General features: G+C 42.9%; 2 protein-coding genes across 2 annotated transcripts in view; one reads left to right on the forward strand and one right to left on the reverse strand.

Moving 5' to 3' along the window:
- SLC25A27 (solute carrier family 25 member 27) overlaps window positions 1-21380 on the reverse strand; it is a 114489-nt gene that overhangs the window by 61327 nt on the left and 31782 nt on the right. The window lies entirely within an intron of this gene.
- The window catches only part of LOC128339721 (24-hydroxycholesterol 7-alpha-hydroxylase), a 40372-nt gene continuing 23251 nt past the window's right edge, over window positions 4260-21380 (forward strand). The window contains exons 1-2 of the mRNA XM_053284070.1: window positions 4260-4570; window positions 10897-11032. Of these exons, the coding sequence (XP_053140045.1) occupies window positions 4397-4570; window positions 10897-11032 (310 nt within the window). The 5' untranslated portion in view covers window positions 4260-4396. The remainder of the gene's footprint in view (window positions 4571-10896; window positions 11033-21380) is intronic.

Below are 21380 nucleotides of genomic sequence, written 5' to 3' on the forward strand. Positions count from 1 at the left end.
ATTAACTAACAAACAGCTTCCAGTTGAACAGAAAGGAAATTGCCTGAACACCAGAGGCACAAAAGACAAGCTACTGATTGACAAAATGATTTTAGAAAATTGCAAGAGAAGAAAAACAAATCTAAGTGTTGCATGGATTGACTACAAGAAAGCCTTTGATTCATTGCCTCACACATGGATACTAAAATGTTTAGAAACAACTGGTGTCAGCAAAAACATTCAGATATTTATAATAAGGCAATGAGCATGTGGAGTACAAACTTAACAATCAATGGCAAGACACTTGGACAGGTCAGCATTAGAAGAGGCATTTTCCAAGGGGACTCACTATCCCCTCTGTTGTTTGTAATCGCCATGACCCCACTTTCACAAATATTAAACAAGACAGGCCTCGGATACCAAACATCTAAAAGATCAAGTCAAATCAACCATCTGCTGTACATGGACGATTTGAAGTTGTATGGAAAGTCCCAGTCAGAAATCGAATCACTGCTAAACACTGTCCGTATATTCAGTAGCGATATAGCAATGGAATTTGGATTAGACAAGTGTGCTGCATTAATAATGAACAGAGGAAAAATAAGAAAAACAGAAGGAATAGAACTGCCCAATGGAAGCAAGGTCAAGAACCTGGAAGAGAAAGAACATTACAAATACTTGGTCATTCTCCAGGCTGATAACATCGCACACACTGAAGTTAAAAGAAAAATGGGAAGTGAATACATCAGGAGAGTTAGAAAAATCCTCAAGTCCAAACTCAATGACGGGAACACCATACAAGCCATAAACACCTGGGCTATACCTGTTAGCAGATACACTGCACGAATAATAGCCTGGACCCAGGCAGAGCTAGAGACGCTAGATTGTAAGACCAGGAAAATCATGACCATCCATCATGCTCTGCACCCCCGCAGTGATGTAGATAGGCTATATCTCCCTCGCAGCTCAGGTGGAAGAGGAATGCTGCAAGTCCATCAAACAGTAGAGGAGGAGAAAAGAGGCCTTGAAGAATATATAAAGGACAGTGAAGAAGATGCACTTAAAATGGTCAATAAGGAGATACTATTCAACACCAATGAAACAAAGCAGGCCTACAAGAAAGAACAAGTCAAGAACCGAGCAGAAAAATGGAGAAATAAGCCACTGCATGGTCAATATTTGCACAATATAAGTGGAAAAATAGGACATCACCAAGACCTGGCAATGGCTTAAGAATGGCAACTTGAAGAAAGAAACAGAGGGTATAATACTGGCTGCACAAGAACAGGCACTAAGAACAAATGCAATAAGAGCAAAAGTCGAAAAATCCACAACAAACAGCAAGTGCTGCCTTTGTAAAGAAGCAGATGAAACTGTGGACCACCTAATCAGCTGTTGTAAAAAGTTCGCACAGACTGACTACAAACAAAGGCATGACAAGGTAGTAGGGATGATACACGGGAACATCTGCAAAAAATACAAGCTACCTGTAGCCAAAAATTGGTGGGACCATAAAATTGAAAATGTTCAAGAAAATGAAGATGCAAAAATATTATGGGATTTCTGACTACAAACAGACAAACATCTGCCACACAATACACCAGATGTACCTGTAGTCGAGAAGAAAGAAAAACAAGTCAAAATAATCGACATAGCAATACCAGGGGATAGCAGAATTGAAGAAAAAGAAATAGAAAAAATCACAAAATACAAAGATCTACAAATTGAAATTGAAAGGCTGTGGCAGAAAAAGACCCAAATAATCCCAGTGGTAATTGGTGCCCTAGGTGCAATTCCAAAAGACCTTGAAGAGCACCTCAACACCATAGGGGCCACAGAAATCACCATCAGCCAATTACAAAATGCAGCTTTACTGGGAACAGCCTATGTTCTACGACGATATCTATAATAATAACAGCAACAATATTGATAATACAATAAATTCAGCCATCCCAGGTCCTTGGGAAGGGCTCGATGTCTGGATAAAACAAACTAGTCAATAACACCTGTCTGACTGTGTAAAGAAGAGAGATAATAATAATAAACTCAGGACCAGGCAGTATCTATGTTAACTTGCTGACACAACAGGAAGAAACAAGAGAATAGAAATTGAAGCAATGTTACCTCACAAGGAATGTTTATGTAACAATGCAACTCACTGCCTGTGTAAGAAACTGGATCAATGTTGCCTCACAAGAAATGTGAGTCACTGCCTGTATAAACATGAATTTAATAGGGTGTTGGCTATTAATACCTATCTTTCTTGATAAGATAGGTATCCAAGATAGGTATATTCTTGGATACCTATCTTTCTTGATAAGATAGGTATCCAAACCAAATTTATATCACTACCACCAACAACACTCCACCCCGTCCCCACGTGAAGCTATACTTTTCCTGAAACCTCCATTACACCCTATGAGGAAAATCTGAAAGACACGCAAACTTCAGAAATTCACCAAAAAGCATCCGTTTGCCCAGTTCCTTTGAAATGTTTGTGGTAGCTTCCACTTATTGAGTACTATAACCCCCACCCACTCTTTTGGCCATGTGACCCATTTCTTAATCTGAATTAATTCGGATTAATTCAGACACAAAACAAAACTGGGGTGATTTGGAAGGCTTAATTTTGGACAAAATACAAAATGGGGTTGATTCGGATTTGGTACAGATCAAAACAGAAAAAATACAAAACGCACAACCCTAATATGCTGTCCTTTATAATCTAGAAATACAACATAGATATTACTTGAAGCAAACGAAGGGAAGGGCGAGATCCAGGCTTGAGGTCCTAATCACCATCACTGTTCACTCTCTATGATTGGTAGCAATCCTGGCCAGCCTGTAATTGAAGCTAGGTGCAGCAGTTGCTTGAGGTGGTAGATTGTCCTCCTATGGTGGCCTGCATGTGTGCGTGTGCCTATAGCTGAAGCTACAGCAGGAGTCACTGCCTGCCTTCTCCTCCTCCCTCCCTTCAGAGGTGCTCTTACCCTGGACTTCCGGGCCAAAGTCCAGGGCCTCCACAGGCCCTGAGGGGCCCCTGAGGGCATCTGACGCCCACCCCAAATGCAGCACCAGCCTTAGTTTAGCTACCGAAGGGGCCATGTGGCCCCCACTCGGGAGCTAAACCAGCACCCCCAGACACAGGGGGGTGTCGGGGCCACAAGGCACGGCCCCTGATTGGGCACGGCCTGGGTTTTTTGAGCCCATTGGTGGCTCCGCCCCTGTTAAGATGCTCTCAGAAGACACAATTTCCCTCATGGATTGACAACAAAAGGCCAGCAGATGGAACTGCAAAATTGGGTGACACTGAAGTACATCATGTGGAAGTGGAATGGATAACAAAATAACTTTTCAAATGCACTATTGCTCTTCCTGGAAACCCCCTTAGTTCACCTGAAAGAGAGATGGCTTGCAGTGAATGATGAAAGATCCACTTGTTAAACAAAGAAGAGAGACATAAAAACCTGGTGTTAAGCAAAAAAGGAAAGGTTGTGCCGTGAGTCTGTGTCAACTCCTGGTGACCACAGAGCCATGTGGTTTTCTTGGCAGAATACAGGAGGAGTTTTCCATTGCCATCTCCCATGTAGTATGAGATAATGCCTTTCAGCACCTTCCTATATCGTTGCTACCCATATTCTGGGAAACACACCAGCGGGGATTCGAATCAATGCCTCCTGCTCTCTAGGCAGGTTTCTTCCCCGCTGCGCCATTAGGTGGCTCTGGTGTTAAGCAAAGGCATCTTTAATCATAAATTAACTAAAGGTTGCTCCATTTGCCTATACAGCTGCCTTTCTGGATGCACAGTGTTCAGTTTGCATGTTGAATGACATAGTCTGCAACAAGGTAAATTGTTTCTGCTATATAGTTATGGAGTTAACCTGCAAATTGTGGGTTATAGATTTCTTATTTCTGTGTATAGTTTATTAAATCAAGGTTGTACAGGCTGTCTTATTTCTCACACTGTAATAAAGCTTTAAAAAGTAGGAATTTGCAAATTGTACCTTCTTTTGTATTATCAAACAAAGAACTTGTCCTGTTCCTAAATGTCTGTAAGCAACTGAATTTGTGCCATGCATGGCTCTGCTAAGCAATAGGCCCTCTTTCACTATTTTGAATAGAAGAGCTCACAGCTTCTGACAAGCAGCTTGCAGTAGAAGATAAAAGAGCCACTTACTGAACAAGAAGAAAATGAAAATCTCACTTGTAAGTAGATCATTTCAGAGAACAGAGAGAACAGCCTCCTCTTTTGGAGGGCCTATTAGCTTTTAGCCCCTCCCAGTTTGCCTGGCTGTCATCATGAAGGCAGCACCACGATAAACAAGCTTTTCTTACTGATCTGAAGTGGCTCTGATCAGCCTTTTGCCTTACAGTGGCAGCCACTGTTAGAAGAACAGTGGTTGAAGAGCTAAAAGAAATGGAGATCGCTGTTGCTATCTTGTTGACTATGCTCCTAGGCATTGTTGTCGTTTTGTTTCAGTCCAGAAACAGTCATCGGCCACCTTGCATCCATGGTTGGATCCCCTGGTTTGGAGCTGCTTTCCAGTTTGGAAAAGCTCCCCTGGAGTTTATAGAAGAAGCCAGACTCAAGGTAATGATTGGGAGGAGGGAGGGAGAGGATGGAAAGAACTGAGCTGAATGAGAGTAGATTAAAATGGCTTTGCTGTTTACCAGTTTAGCATGCTTTGTATTACCAGACAATCAAGCTGTTGATTTATGTGGCATGAAAAACATGCCTGTGTGAAACATTCATTTTTCATGCCACCCTCTTTCTACAGATGATATCGCATTGTAATTCTCTGTGAGTTTATTACAATATGTAACAAAGGAAATTTTCTGTTTATAAATGCCAGAGCACCTATTGCAAAATTAGTTGATACAAATGAGTCAGTGAGCTTTAATATGTTTATTGTTCTTGTTTTGGATTGCCTGGTCCCTCATGTTACATTGGTACAGGCTTCTGTTTGTCAATTATTCACTTTTTAAAGCAAATGATTAAAAATAGGAGAAATGACACACATAATCTCTTTTGTCTGGTTTCCATTTATGCATGTCCTATTAGCATTAGACTGCAAGGAATGTTTGCTTGTAGGAACACAGTATTCCAGTTTACAGTGGATGTTATAACCAGTGTTCCCTATATCGCAGATGTTGTTGTGGGGTTTTGTTTTGTTTTTGTTTTTTTAAAAAACATTTTATATCCCTCTCTTCCTCCAAGGAGCCCATACTTAAGTTTCTCCTCATAAAAACCCTGTGAAGTAGGTTAGGCTAAGAGAGAAGTGACTGGCCCAGAGTCACCCAGCAAGTCTCATGGCTGAATGGGGATTTGAACTCGGGTCTCCCTGGTCCTAGTCCAGCATTCTAACCACTACACCACACTGGCTCTTATGTTGTTGACTAGTTCCCTGTAAAATGTTAATCCCTAGTTGCAGTGGGCTTTGGCCAAGGATACTGGGAGTTGTAGTCAAGAACATATGGGATTTTCTATTAGAGGGGGAACTGGTTATAACCTGTGTGTGAGAAATGCTTTTCCTCCCTTGTGTGTGGTGCTCAAAAATAATCTTAGAGAAATTTTGTTTTAATGGTATTGAGATATGTAGCACTAAATATTAGTCACAAGATAATATGCTAATTACATTTGGCTGCTCCTGGTTAGTATTCCACTTTTTAAAAAGCTACACAAGGAAAAAATGGAGAATATAAATTTTGAGTGCTTTCCCATGGTGTATAAATTTTATATTGGTTGAAGTCTTCAAGCCACTCCTGCAAAGAATTGCCATTTGCCTCTCTTGAGACTGTTCTGAATTAAAAGACTTGCGAATTGCTCACTTGTATATTTTTCACTCATACAGACAAAACTCCTTTCAACATTTAAAAAATAATAATTTGAGAGAGGTATGCAGTATCACCAAGTGCATTGATCTTATTTACTGCATTTATTATACCCCAAAAGGGCTTTGATGGGGGTGGTGGTGATGCAAAGTGAATTATGCATCAGTTGCATTTTCATTTACCTAGAAGAGCTGAAACATTTCTGAAAGAACCTAAAAATGTTTTGGAATCTACTTCTATTTTAATTAGGATGAAATTCAGAGCATGTTGACAAGGATTTAAGGAAAGATTTGTTTTGCTCATTTAGAAAGTTGTGCTTCATTATGCCCTTATCTTCTTTCTTTGGTTTCTTAGCAACTAACTGTATTAGGGCAGTGCTCCAAGGCAATTTTACAGTTTATACAACATGACATTAACTCCAAAGCAGGCCAAAGAAAGAAAGAAAGAAAATGGGTTACTAAAGTTCCTTGAATTTCCTTGGCTGTTCTGAAAATAATGCATTGTATTTCCACAGTGAGTGAAATAAGAATGGCACCAAAGAGTTTTGTTGTCTGCTGCAGGAGGGATGGTGAAACTGCAGGGCCCGTGTGATCAGCTGCCATTTGTCTCATCCTCCCTCAGAACTCTCTCTGTCTACAGCCTTTCTACCCAGCCATTCAAGATTTCTCTATTAACACCTGGAAAACTTGAGGCATTTGGTAAATAAAATAGAATGCTGCTGACAGAGAGAGAAGTAGAAATCGTTTCAAAGCAATACGGTTACAGGTATGGGACTGATGTAATTTGAGTTTTACCATTTTATTGTGATCACCTTTGTTTCTCTCATAGTGAAATTCCTCAGAGACTTTAGGCAATATGAGAATCCTCACATTTATTTTTGGAAAGTGGGGTGTGTCTAGACCAATATGTGAGGTGTCTAGACCAATAGGAGTCCAAAAATCCTGCTTGGGCAGCTTTTCTGTAGTGGTAGAGTGTCTGACAGATATTCCTTTTGTTTAAGAGTTCTCTGTGGAATCATATGAAGACTTCTGCCTGCCATTCATGGCTTTATTCTTCAGGATTTAGTTGATGTGGGGTTTCTGTATGGGCATGTAAATTAGGTAAAAATTGGAGAGGGATAAGAGCATGCAGAGTCGAGAAGAAATATTTTTGTTTCACTTGTGCTCATGTTTGGAGGGAAACAATTTCCCATGCCACTTTTTAGAACGCTCCTATTTATTGTCGTCTGCTGCAGGGGGGATTGTGATACACGGGGCGGGGGGGGGGAGGGATGCCCCTAACTGTGGCAAACATATTGCAACTTGTTCTTCACTTCAGCAAGGCTAGTAAATTCATTTGTTTCTGTGGCTTTCTAATATACTTATCTGAAAACAGCTTCTGTTTTGAATAAAATCCAGTGACAAAAAGACACGGTGGAAGAGTGAAAGAAAACCCAAGTGACAAAAAGACTTGCACATACACATGCGCACATACCGCTGTAGCTCAGCAGTAGACCACAACTGGTCCAATAACTGTTTTATGCTACAGTTACTTTTGGATTATTTTTTCTTGTTGAGGGTGGTTGTTGGACAGCATACACATTTTTATTAGAATGCCACATCTGAGAGTAGACATTACTTTTAAGTGCTGTTGGCAAGAGAATTTCTAAATGTTAATGTTCTATAGCAGATGGATCAGGACCATGGAGAAAGGGGGCTTGAACCCTCTTCCCCTGCCCCCCCCCTCCGCCCACAAATTTGGTCTATCTAGATTGGGCTCTCTCATGGCTGCTATTTCTTAAGGGAAAAGCACCCATGGATGCCAATTGGCGCTTCCCCCGCCCTTGACAAATAGCTATGGACAGGGGAATGATCCAGTTCAGGACCAGGGCAGGGGTAAAAACCCCTCTTTCACCATGATCCCAGTCCAGCAGCTATGTTACATGTCCAGCAGCTATGTTACATGAGCCCCTGGTGGCACAGTGGTAAAACTGCCGCCCTGTAACCAGAAGGTTACAAGTTCAATCCTGACCAGGGGCTCAAGGTTGACTCAGCCTTCCATCCTTCCGAGGTCGGTAAAACGAGTACCCAGAATGTTGGGGGGCAATATGCTAAATCATTGTAAACCGCTTAGAGAGCTCCGGCTATAGAGCGGTATATAAATGTAAGTGCTATTGCTATTGCTATTTAGCTCCTAGGTTTATGGCATAATCTCTGCACTCACCCAGAAGTTTAGAAATTGCAAAAATAGCAGATCAGTTTGTAGTTCCATCCAGTTATGATCTTTCTGTTCTTAAAAATGGTTTGTTTTGCTTTTAGTTGTATTTTATTGTAGTTTTTGTTTGCTATAATGTGTTTAATTGTATGCTTTGTTTTACTGTTTTTTCATTGTTTTACTTTGTGAGTCAATCATAGAACAGTTGTTAATGTGGCAACGACATAAATGAAGTATTAATATTATAATAATAATTTATTTATTTATTTATTTACACAGTCAGACAGGTGTTATTGACTGGTTTGCTTTATCCAGACATTGAGTCCTTCCCAAGGACTTGGGATGGCTGAATTTTATTGTCAATGTTGTTGCTGTTGTTATAGATATCATCGCAGAATATAGGCTGTTCCCAGTAAAGTTGATGTTTGTAATTGGCTGATGGTGATTTCTGTGGCCCCTATGGTGTTGAGGTGCTTTTCAAGGTCTTTTGGAACTGCACCTAGGGCGCCAATGACCACTGGGATTATTGGGGTCTTTTTCTGCCACAGCCTTTCAGTTTCAATTTGTAGATCTTGGTATTTTGTGATTTTTTCTATTTCTTTTTCTTCTATTCTGCTATCCCCTGGTATTGCTATGTCGATTATTTTGACTTGTTCTTCTTTCTTCTCGACTACAGGTATATCTGGTGTATTGTGTGGCAGGTGTTTGTCGGTTTGTAGTCGGAAATCCCATAATATTTTTGCATCTTCATTTTCTTGAACTTTTTCAATTTTATGGTCCCACCAATTTTTGGCTACAGGTAGCTTGTATTTTTTCCAGATGTTCCAGTGTATCATCCCTGCTATCTTGTCATGCCTTTGTTTGTAGTCAGTGCGATCTTTTTACAACAGCTGATTAGGTGGTCCACGGTTTCATCTGCTTCTTTACAGAGGCGGCACTTGCTGTTTGTTGTTGACTTTTCTACTTTTGCTCTTATTGCATTTGTTCTTAGTGCCTGTTCTTGTGCAGCCAGTATTAAACCCTCGGTTTCTTTCTTCAAGTTGTCGTTGTTAAGCCATTGCCAGGTCTTGGTGATGTCTGATTTCCCACTTATATTGTGCAAATATTGACCATGCAGGGGCTTATTTTTCCATTTTTCTGCTTGGTTCTTTCTTGTAGGCGCCTGCTTTGTTTCATTGGTGTTCAATAGTTTTTCGTTATTGACCATTTGAAGTGCATCTTCTTCACTGTCCTTGATATATTCTTCAAGGCCTCTTTTCTCCTCCTCTACGGTTTGATGGACTTGCAGCATTCCTTTTCCACCTGAGCTGTGAGGGAGGTAGAGCCTATCTACATCACTGTGGGGGTGCAGAGCATGATTGATGGTCATGATTTTCCTGGTCTTACGATCTAGCGTCCCTAGCTCTGCCTGCGTCCAGTCTATTATTCCTGCAGTGTATCTGATAACAGGTATAGCCCAGGTGTTTATGGCTTGTATGATGTTCCCGCCATTGAGTTTGGACTTGAGGATTTTTCTAACTCTTCTGATGTATTCACTTCCCATTTTTCTTTTAACTTCAGTGTGTGCAATGTTATCAGCCTGGAGAATGCCCAAGTATTTGTAATGTTCTTTCTCTTCCAGGTTCTTGATCTTGCTTCCATTGGGCAATTCTATTCCTTCTGTTTTTCTTATTTTCCCTCTGTTCATTATTAATGCAGCACACTTGTCTAGTCCAAACTCCATTGCTATATCGCTACTGAATATACGGACAGTGTTTAGCAGTGATTCAATTTCTGACTGGGACTTTCCATACAACTTCAGATCATCCATGTACAGCAGATGATTTATTTGACTTGATGTTTTAGATGTTTGGTATCCGAGGCCTGTTTTGTTTAGGATTTGTGAAAGTGGGGTCATGGCGATTACAAACAACAGAGGGGATAGTGAGTCCCCTTGGAAAATGCCTCTTCTAATGCTGACCTGTCCAAGTGTCTCGCCATTGATTGTTAACTGTGACCCCTGCTAACTTGGCAAAGAGGCACCTTTTAATGTGGTGATTCTCTTTATTTAGCAGGGGGAGAGTAACTGGCCCTATCCACCCCCAGCACAGTACCTCCAGTGACTGTTGCTGGTGACTATCTTATGTTTCTTTTTAGATTGTGAGCCCTTTGGGGACAGGGTTCCATTTTATTTGTTTCTTATTTCTCTGTGTAAACCGCCCTGAACCATTTTTGGAAGGGCGGTATAGAAACTGAATTAATAATGATAATGATAATAACAACAACAACTGTGTACTCCACATGCTCATTGCTTTTTTAATAAATATCTGAATGTTTTTGCAGACATCATCATTATTATTATTATTATTATTATTATCCTGCATTGTTGTCATTGTTGTTTTCCTCCACCTTACATGTTTGTTTATTTAGAATTTCTATAGTGCCAAAAGAATTATAGTACTTTTGGCACTACCCAAGATGTCTAAACTAGTATGCAATTCTTGTCACATATTGCAGTATGTAAATTATTGCGCTTTACAATAATTATGTTTGTACAAGAGACAATGAAAACTTGTGAAACTGATTTCATTAGGGAGGTGAACCACATCAGGCCTAAAAAAGAATTACAAATTCCTAGGCATCATCGACAGGAATTTTAGAAGTCAAGGCCAAGGTGCTTAAGGTTGTAATTAAAATTACTGGTGCACTCCAAATTACTTGAAGATGTTCAGACATTCTGATACCATTGTGAAGAAAAGGCAGGGTCTGAGACAACTGTACTGTATTAGAACCTTCCTAGGGAAGCCTATAATCTGAACAGAAACTGAATATGATCCTGACTCTCACCTGTGTCATTTGCTTTAAAATGTAGTTGTACTAAACAGCTTTTTTTTAAAACTCTGCAAATTGCAGTATGGACCAGTATTTACAGTGCATATGCTGGGGAAACGATATACATTTCTTACTGAAGAAGAAGGGGTTCAAGCATTTTCTACATCTAAAGATACGGATTTTGAGCAGGCAGTACAACAGTCTGTCCAGCATGCAGGTAGGTCATTCTATTTAATTTCAGTAGAAAAAATATTTTAAATCATAGCTGACTAAGGGCTGAAACAGATGTGATGCAGGGAGCCTCCCATCGTTTTCATTTTTACTTAAGTAATTGATTTTGATCGGAGCAGTGGTGCTGGAGGTGGAGGTTTTAACTCCTTCCACACATGCATTTAACTCCACACACACACATGCATTTTCCCTGCAGCAGAAAAATCAAACAGGCACTATGTGGGTACCTTTGCTTTGTGAGACAAATAGATTCAAGTAGGCAATTTAGATCAAGAAAATGACATGGGGAAAGGGATAGACATCCCAGTCAAACTCAGAGCCCACTCCTCATCTGCTTTAAAGTCAAAATAAAACTTTTGCGAGATCCAGTCACAAATACCCCACATCATGACTATTTGTGCAATACTGTACAGCCCTGGGTCTGTACAGTGTAGCAGGTAGAGTGTTGTACATGGACCAAGTGACATATAATACAGCTAGTATAATTATTTGATTAAAAGTGATTGTCCATGTTGTAGTTCTATAGCCTAGGTGTATAACTGAATGAAGTACTGATGCTGATAAGGGGAATTGCTCCCACTTAAAAGGTTGTTAGTATGATTTACTTCTGTCCAAAACAAAAGATAAAGGGAATTGGGGGTGTGTGTACAGGTGAAACTTGGAAAATTAGAATATCGTGCAAAAGTCCATTAATTTCAGTAATGCAAATTAAAAGGTGAAACTGATATATGAGACAGACGCATTACATGCAAAGTGAGATAAGTCAAGCCTTAATTTGTTATAATTGTGATGATCATGGCATACAGCTCATGAAAACCCCAAATCCACAATCCCAAAAAATTAGAATATTACATGGAACCAAGAAGACAAGGATTGTAGAATAGAACAATATCGGACCTCTGAAAAGTATAAGCATGCATATGTATTCAGTACTTGGTTTGGGCCCCTTTTGCAGCAGTTACTGCCTCAATGCGGCGTGGCATGGATGCTATCAGCCTGTGGCACCGATGAGGTGTTATGGAAGACCAGGATGCTTCATTAGCGGCCTTCAGCTCTTCTGCATTGTTTGGTCTCATGTCTCTCATCCTTCTCTTGGCAATGCCCCATAGATTCTCTATGGGATCAGGTCAGGCGGGTTTGCTGGCCAATCAAGCACAGTACACTGTATACTTTTTGGAGGTCCGATATGGTTCTATTCTTCAATCCTTGTCTTCTTGGTTACATGTAATATTCTAATTTTCTGGGATTGTGGATTTGGGGTTTTCATGAGCTGTACGCCATGATCATCACAATTATAACAAATTAAGGCTTGACTTATCTCGCTTTGCATGTAATGCGTCTGTCTCATATATCAGTTTCACCTTTTAATTTGCATTACTGAAATTAATGGACTTTTGCACGATATTCTAATTTTCCGAGTTTCACCTGTATGTAAAAGAATGCATGAGTGAGCAAAATACATACCAGCCCCAAAGACAGAATAAATGTTGGGAAGAAATGCAGATGACCCCAAAAAGGACCAGGGAAAGCCGGAATAAAATGCCGAAGGTAGCAGGAAAGAAGTTGCTCAAAGACTATGGTCAGTCCAAGAGATAAGGACGGAGGCCAGTACAAAACATTAAACAGCTTCAAAGACAGGCAACCCTTGCTTCAAGGACAGGCAGCCCTTTTTAAAGCCAGGCATCAACAGATGTTTCCCCGGAGAAGCACTGAAGATCGTGGGGCCCAAAGCTTCTTCCAACACCCCATTTTAAAGACTGATCATCTTTTAAATGGGGCTGGTGAGTATGTATGTATGTGTGTGTGAGTGAATGGACTATAGTTTAGCTGATGTTTAGGATATAACAATAAACTGATGAACTAAATCCAGCTGGTGTCTGGGATCTGTTTTCTTTTTGGGACTTATACTAGCCTCTCCGAAGCAATACTCCTAATTACAGGTGACCCCCTTAAATATTGGTCACACAAGGAGAACTGCATTAACATCCTTGCTCTAACATGAAGATTATTTCATGCTCCAGTTACTTTCTCTCAGCCTAGCCCAGGGCTCAGGGATGGATCTGGGTGTGTGGGTGTGTGTGTGTGTGTGTGTGTGTGTGTGTGTGTGTGTGTGTGTGTGCATGCAAGGATGCAGTTGTACCCCCTGTGAATTTGGGTTGAATCTCATGGAGATTGGCAGTAGCAGAGAGTAAAAAAAGAGTTAACTTCTCTTCCTGCCATCTCCCAGCCTGATTGGTTCTCCTGGAGTCTTGTGCTCCTCCCCCCATGCTGGGCAGCAATTGAAGGTTATTACAGAGAGCAGAGGTGGCTGTTGGGCTTGTTGTCTTGCTCTGAGAAGGAAAGTCAAACATTATTTTTTTAAAATGAACCCTTATGTGTTTGTTTTGTTTGTGTGTGATTTGTTCCACTTGCTTAAGTGTTTCTCTTCCTCCAATATGAACCAAGAATATGTGAGAAAAGTGTGTGTGTGTGTGTGTGTGTGTGTGTGAGAGAGAGAGAGAGAGAGAGAGAGTTTTAAACAATTCCCCATGCCAACAATATGCCTTCTTGTGAGAAAATTAGTACAAAAGTATTAAAACCTTTAAAAAGAACAAGAGGGAAGGAAAAAAAGCTCTGGCCAAATGGATCTGTTTTTGTTCCTGCCTTTTGTTCCTGAGGATACTAAACTGCTTATAGCTCTAATCTGGTCTGTGTGTTGGGGTGCCCCCCCCAAAAAAATATTTATATGCTGCTTTTTTAGCAACAAAGTTCTAAAAATTCTGAAATGTTTGGTTGTCTTTAAATCCTAATAAATTAAGGCAGGTTTGGAGGAGAGAGTGAGCGTCTCATCTAAAGTCCCACAGTGAGTTTCATGACTGGGAAATGCAAGTCCCCCAATCCTAGTCTTAACACTCTAATCACTACACCGCACTGGTTCTCAGCTGTGTCTGTATTGATTGCAGGAGAAATCTGATGCAGGAGAAAAAGGAGATTTGTTCTTAGCATTGAAGCAAACTAGTGGAGAGGAGAGTGTTGGATACCTACCTGTATAAGAGTATCTGCTCCCAGGCAGATCCCAGGGTGAGGGTCTGGGTTCCTTCCTGTCTGCTTCTCTTTCTGCCCCCCTGCTTGCTATCTGCTCCCCAAGACTGGATGCTAGACTGTGATGAGGCTTTGCAGGACTGGGGCCCAGGGGGTGACTTAGCAGCTTCCTAGATCCCATCTGCCTAGAGCTTGCTGCTCAGGGCTCTTTAGGGTGCTTCCAGTGGCGGTGGGCCCACCACCAAAGGGGCGACACCAAAGGAGGTCGCCCCTTGGGGGGGCCACTTCAGGGGACAGTGAGGGCGAGGGCCAGGTTTCCTGGCCCAAGAATTTGCATATGGGTGGGTAGTTAATGGTGTGGCTTCTGTTTTATTTAGTCCTGGGTGAGATATTTTAATAATGTGTCTGGGCTTACCTGGAGATGGGGAGACGGGACGCATCCACTGATTATGGGGTGACAATTCCAGTGGTAGTGGGGAACAGAAGAGGTAACTTTGGCAGGCTAGCGGGCCATTACAGGGGAAGGGGAATTGGAAATCTAATAGCTGTTTCCCCTTCCGGCTGTCCTGCCAGCTCCTTGACCTTGGGGAGCAGTGCCAACCACCCTTGGAACCTCACATTGCTCCTCTGTAATGCCAGGTTGATCTAGAACAAATCAGAAACCATCTATGATCTGATTCTGGATGAAGGTGCCGACCTGGTATGTATTACAGAGACCTGGTTGGGGGAGGCTGGGGGCCCAGTGTGGTCCCAGCTTCTCCCTCCAGGGTACTCTGTTGAGGAGCAGGTGAAGGACTGGGGGCGGGGAGGTGGAGTGGTTGTGGTCTATAAGAATAATCTTTCCCTTACCAGGATCCCTGTTAGAGTGTCAGACCATATCGAATGTGTGTACTTAAGTTTGGGGACCAGGGACTGACTGGGACTTCTGTTGGTGTACCGATCACCCCGCTGCTCAACAGAGTCCCTAACAGAGCTGATGGACTTGGTCTCGGACTTGATGTTGGAGTCCCTCAGGCTTGTGGTGTGGGGGAACTTCAATGTTCATTTTGGGACCAATTTGTCCAGGGCAGCTCAGGAGTTCATAGCGGCCATGACAACTATGGGCCTATCCCAAGTGGTCTCGGGACCGATGCCCATTGCTGGTCACTTGCTTGATTTGATCTTTCACTTCGATCAGGGTGGTGTTCCGTGGGTGGGGGTTCCTGAGATTTCCCCATTGTAATGGATGGACTACCATCTGGCTAAGGTTGTACTCACAATCACTTCCCACCTTTGCAGGGCTGAAGGACCTATTAGGAGGGTCTGCGAAAGAAGCTTATTGGATCCAATAGGATTTCAAGACGCCTTGGAGGGATTTAGTGTTGGCTCTGCCGGCAATCCTGTTGATGCCCTGGTGGAGAATTGGAACAGCGAACTCAGCGGGGCAGTAGACATGATCGCTCCTAAGTGTCCTCTTTGACCCACTTCAAAACTGGCCCTTTGGTATATGGGAGAACTACAGGGGCTGAAGTAGCGAGGTAGACGACTGGAGCACAAGTGGAGAAAGACTCGACTCAAATCTAACAGATTGCAACATAGAGCACATTTAAAGATCTATGCTCAGGCAATATGTGCAGCAAAGAAGCGATTCTTTTCTGCCCGTATTGCATCTGCAAGTTCATGTCCAGTGGAGTTGTTCAAGGTTGTGAGAGGGCTAGTATGTGTCCCTCCTCCCTTAAATCAGAATCTGGAACCATCAATTACCTTCTGTAATGTGTTTAATGACTTCTTTGTTGGAGAAATCTCTTGTATTCGAGTCAATTTAGACTCTGTCTCCACAATTACTTTAGTGTCTGATGTGGAGGTGTCCAGCGACTCCTCTTGTGTGGTTAAGTTGGATCAGTTCCAGTTTGTGACTCTTGAGGATGTGGGCGAGCTGCTTGGAGTGGTGTGACCTACCACCTGTTCTCTTGGCCCTTGCCCAACATGGCTTCTATTATCTGGCAGGGTGGTTGTTGTGGAAGGCCTGGTAGAAATTATAAATGCTTCTCTGAGGGAAGGCAGGATGCCTCCTTGTCTTAAAGAGGCAATTATTAGACCTCTTTTGAAGAAGCCTGCCTTGGATCCCTCAGAGTTGAGCAACTACAGGCCTGTCTCCAACCTTCTGTGGCTGGGCAAGGTAAATGAGAGGATGGTGGCCTCCCAACTCCAGGCAGTCTTGGATGAAACTGATTACCTAGACCCGTTTCAGACTGACTTTTGGGTGGGCTATGGGGTGGAGACTGCCTTGGACAGCCTGATGGATGATCTCCAATTGGGAATCGACAGAGGAAGTGTGACTCTGTTGGTCCTTTTGGACCTCTCAGCAGCTTTCAATACTATTGACCATAGTATCCTTCTGGAGTGTCTGAGGGGGTTTGGGGTGGGAGGCACTGCTTTACAGTGGTTCCACCCTTACCTCTCGGGCAGATTCCAGATGGTGTCCCTCGAGGACTGTTGTTCTTCAAAAACTGAACTTCGGTATGGTATCCCTCAGTGCTCCGTATTGTCTCCGATGTTGTTTGACATCTACATGAAACTGCTGGGAGAGATCATCAGGAGATTTGGTGCAGGGTGTTATCAGTATGCTGATGACACCCAAATCTATTCCTCCATGTCAACATCATGAGAGGGCATAAGCTCTGATGAGCTGGATGAGAGGTAACAAACTAACACTGGATCCAGATAAGACGGAGGTACTCATTGTGCAGGATTGAAACTCGAGAGACTATTTTGATCTGCCTGTTCTGGATGGGGTCACACTTCCCCAAAAGGAACAGGTCCGCAATCTGGGGGTGATTCTGGATCCAAGTCTCTCCCTGGTGTCCCAGGTTGAGGCAGTGGCCAGAAGTTCCTGCTATCAGCTTCGGCTGATACTCCAGCTACATTCGTTTCTTGAGATAAACAACCTCAGAGCAGTGGTACATCTGCTGGTAACCTCCAGACTGGATTACTGTAGGAGTGTGCACAGACCAGTCCGGGGCCATACAAAAGGCCTCCGGACCGGTCTGGAATTTGGCCGGTCTGGCGGTTTGGCGGGGAGTGTGTCTTTAAGGGGGTGTAGCACTCCCCCCCCCAGCCGCTCTTCCCCCTCCGGCGCTAGACTTTCTTAAAACATTCTTGGGGTGGCAGAGTTCCTCCCTGCTGCCCCTGCCCCATCGTTGTCTTTAAAGTTAGCAAGCTGAAAAAGCTGGAGCCGCACATTCGCCCTTCACGGCACACGCGCTTGTTGCTGCCACTGGGGCACACGCGCCACATACGTCATTGAGATGTATGTGGCACACGCGGCGGCAGCAACGAATGCGCCGTGAAGGGCACACACGTGGCTCCAGCTTTTTCAGGGGAAGAGCAGTGTGTGTGTGTGGGGGGTAAGTGCTATCCCCCCCTTAAAGACACACTCCCCCCAGTGCTGGACCACACCTCCGTGGTTCCATGCACATCCCTAGATTACTGCAATGCTCTCTATATGGGGCTGCCCTTTTGTGTAGTTTGGAAACTACAATTGGTATAGAATACGGCAGCCAGGTTGGTCTCTAGGTCATCTCGGAGAGACCATGATACCCCCATATTGAAAGAGCTACACTGGCTGCCGATAAGTTTCTGGGCAAAATATAAGGTGTTGGTTATAATTTTTAAAGCCATAAATGGCTTGGGGCTCTGGGTATTTAAGAGAACACCTTCTTCATTATGATCCCCACCGCCCATTGAGATCATCAGGAGAGTTCTGTCTGCAGTTGCCACCAGCGTGTTTGGTGGCTACTTGGGGACAGGCCTTCTCCGTTGCTGCCCCAAAGCTTTGGAATGCGCTCCCTGCTGAAATAAGAGCCTCCCCATCTCTGACAACTTTAAAAAAGTCTTTAAAGACTCATCTATTCACCTAGGCTTTTAACTAAATATTGTTTTAATAATTTTAACATTGTTTAAATTGTTTTTTAAGGTTTGAATTTTTGTAGTGTTTTAACTTTTGCTGTTAATTTACTTTGTTTTAACTGGTGTTTTAATTTTTGTTGTCATTTGTTTTAACTAATGTTTTAACTTTTTCTGTTTGTTGTAAACCAACATGGTTTAAATAGATTGGTTTACATATACTGCCCATAGAGATGGGCGGTATAAAAATATGTCAAATAAATAAAAATAATAATTATAATAAAGAGAGCATGAAAGGATTTAATTATCAAAATGAGGAGAGGCTGTGGGCCTTTGCAGGCTCTGTGGTCCCAAGCCCTGGATCTTTTAAGTACCTAGCAACACCCGTGCAAGGGAGAGAGGAAGAGGGGAGAGTGGCAGGTTTGTCCATGCAAAATCTGGTATCAGCAGGTATGTTCAGAATTTCTTCTAAAAATAATAATAATTTCAATCTTTTTCTGAGTCTGTTTTGGTGTAAAAAGTAGTGAATTCAGCTAATTTAAGTGGCAGGGCAAGTGGGGTGGGGGGAGAAAGAGAATATGAGAGAGGAGTAGGAAGTCAGAAGGTGGTGCGAGGTGGGCACAAGGCGACAGAAGGTGGCACAAGGCTATGTGTGGCTCCCCAGAGGTGCATCGGAATCCATTCCGGCCCACCACCAGATTTGAGTTTGACAGCCTTGGCGTAGTGCATTTGCAAGAGAAATAAAATCCAAGCCCCAATATTTTCGTATGTGTGTGGGAGATCTTTTTTGAGGGGGATTCCTGTTGCACCCCGCGTAATTTCCTGCTCGATCCGCCCACAGGGCTGCAAAAATTGGGCCCTCTTGGAGATGTTGGACTACAACTCTCAACATCACTGATTATTGGCCACTGTGGCTGGGGATCACTGTTTCCTCTAAGCTGAGTGCATGCGCGCATAAAATTCAATTCCTGTGCAGCAGTTGCAAAAGGCTGGGCATTTTTGTTTGTCTGCCATCGCTGCCACTGGCTTCTACTCCCTGTCCCCCCTACTGCTGCTTTCTGCCCTCCCCATAACTGCTGTTCCCACTCCCCACTGCCACCTTTCCCGGCCACCACGTGGGCTCTTGCCGCAGCCAGATTGGGGAAATTGGCTCCCTCCTGCAAGCAAAAGAGCCGCTTGCCCCTCTGGCTTTGGCAAGAGCCCTACTGAAAATAGCAGCAGGCATGCCTGTGTCTTGATATGGTGTTGGGGCGCATGCGTGCCCATAGATATCTGCAATAGGCTCCTGCTCCAGTCAAAGTGGGAGAGTCGATCTTTCCTTTCCGGCCAGGGATGAGCCAACAACACAGTGGGGAAAGGCAGCAAGGCAGGAAGGAAAAGTACTTAGATTTGGGGGGGGGATTGCTGGAGGGACTGGTTAATGGTGCAGTTTTGCAGGGCGGGGGGAAGGAGAGGGGGATTTGGAAAAGCGGCTCTTATCTTGAGGCGATAGCTGCGCTCCCAGCAGACTCGCTTTGTCAACACATGGAGCTGTGGTAGCGGCTTCTCCCTCCTCCTCCTCCTCCTCCAGTGTTGCCCCCCTGAAGCACCTGCAATTAGCAGCACCAGGCCCAAAGAGGCACTGCCTGTCAATCACCCAACGCTAGTGGGGCCGCAGCAATTAGGCAGCTTCTAGTCCTCCCTTCTTTCTTCCTCCACCTCGCACAATTCCTTCTCCTCCCTCTCAATTCTTTCTTCCCCCCAGCAAATGAAGCAAATAACACGCCCCCCAGCAAAAGAGCACGGGTGGGGGGAGTGAATCTCTCAGTTCCCCATGAACTAGTTAAAAGCATCCCCTCCCCCGCCCTCACACACACACTACAACCAAGGAATCGGCTCTCCAGCACATTCTCTTAAGTACTTTTTCTCCCCTCCTTTCCCCACCATGGTTGGCTCTTCCCCGACTCCCCTGCTGTGACTGCTGCAGGAGCCTTGGTTGGCAGCAGCATCCCGATCCTTCAAATCCCACAGGCAGAAAAAGCTAAGCTTGGCTTCCTTCTCCCCTCTGATTTTTTCCTGCCAGCGCCCCTTACCAAATTATACTGGATTGAAAGTGAGTAAGGTATCCATCATTTTCCAGTATGTTTATCAGTTATGCATTGTTTATATTATCAAGGTCACATTAATTATTGCCTAAATAATGGCTTAAAGGGTCTTTAAATTGCTGCTGCCTGCCTCTTTCTTTCCACGCTTCCTTTCCCCCTTTGAATTATTCAGGCCAGCCCCACTTACTAAACTAAACTGGATTGCATATCATCAGAATTTTCCAGCATTATCACTTATGCGTTGTTTATATATTATCAAGTGACAATAATTCGTTTCTAGTTTTAAATGTTCTGCTTTTACCTATTTCCATTTACTTTATCAAATATTTATCCATCTTCAAGAAGGCAAGGATGAATTCACATTTAGAAAAACTATACTGAAACAGAGAGTTATTCTATTTTTATTATTTTATAGGCCACTTTTAACCTTCAGGGCTCATAATGACAAAGAATATAACAAAGAAGATGAAGACCCATTTAGTAGAAATGGTACAATTGCACACTAGATTGTTTGAATATTGCCACCAAATAAAGGATCACTAAAATATGTGAGGTGTAATCTTAGCTAAAAAGATTGCAGGGTGAGGAAGCTGATTGATTGATTAAGTGCAGTCAGGTCGGTGTCGACTCTTAGGAACGACATAGGAACATAGCAAGCTGCCATATATCGAGTCAGGCCATTGGTTGGTCTAGCTCAGTATTGTCTTAGACTGGCAACAGCTTCTCCAAGGTTGCAGGCAGGAATCTCTCTCAGCCCTATCTTGGAGAAGCCAAGGAGAGAACTTGAAACCTTATGCTCTTCCCAGAGCGGCTCCATCCCCTGAGGGGAATATTTTATAGTGCTCACACTTCTAGTCTCCCATTCATATGCAACCAGGGCAGACCCTGCTTAGCTATGGGGACAAGTCATGCTTGCCATCACAAGACCAGCTCTCCTCTCCTAACATAGAGTTTACCTAACATAGACATAGAGTTTATTTTTTGTATGATAAGTGCTGCTCTTTCCAGACAGTATTTACTTCATTAAAATAAGTATCAGCAATAAAAAAATATTTAATATAGGAACTTATATTTTAAGCTCCTTTTTAAGTTCCTATAAATATTTGCTTGCTTTGAAGAAATAAATACAGTCTGGAAGGAGCACCACTTATCATACAAATGGAATAATGTTGTAAAGAGTTGTGTGTGTGTGTGTGTGTGTGTGTGTGTGTGTGTGTGTGTGTGTGTGAGAGAGAGAATAAACTCTAAGTAGCTATCGAAACCCTTTCTAAAAAGAAACCATTCTTTACTATGTATATGTTCCTTTTTAGGTTTTAATCTTTGCTTCTGCCTTGTTTTAGATTC

This window comes from Hemicordylus capensis, chromosome 1 (assembly GCF_027244095.1).
Source record: "Hemicordylus capensis ecotype Gifberg chromosome 1, rHemCap1.1.pri, whole genome shotgun sequence".
Classification (NCBI taxonomy): domain Eukaryota; kingdom Metazoa; phylum Chordata; class Lepidosauria; order Squamata; family Cordylidae; genus Hemicordylus; species Hemicordylus capensis.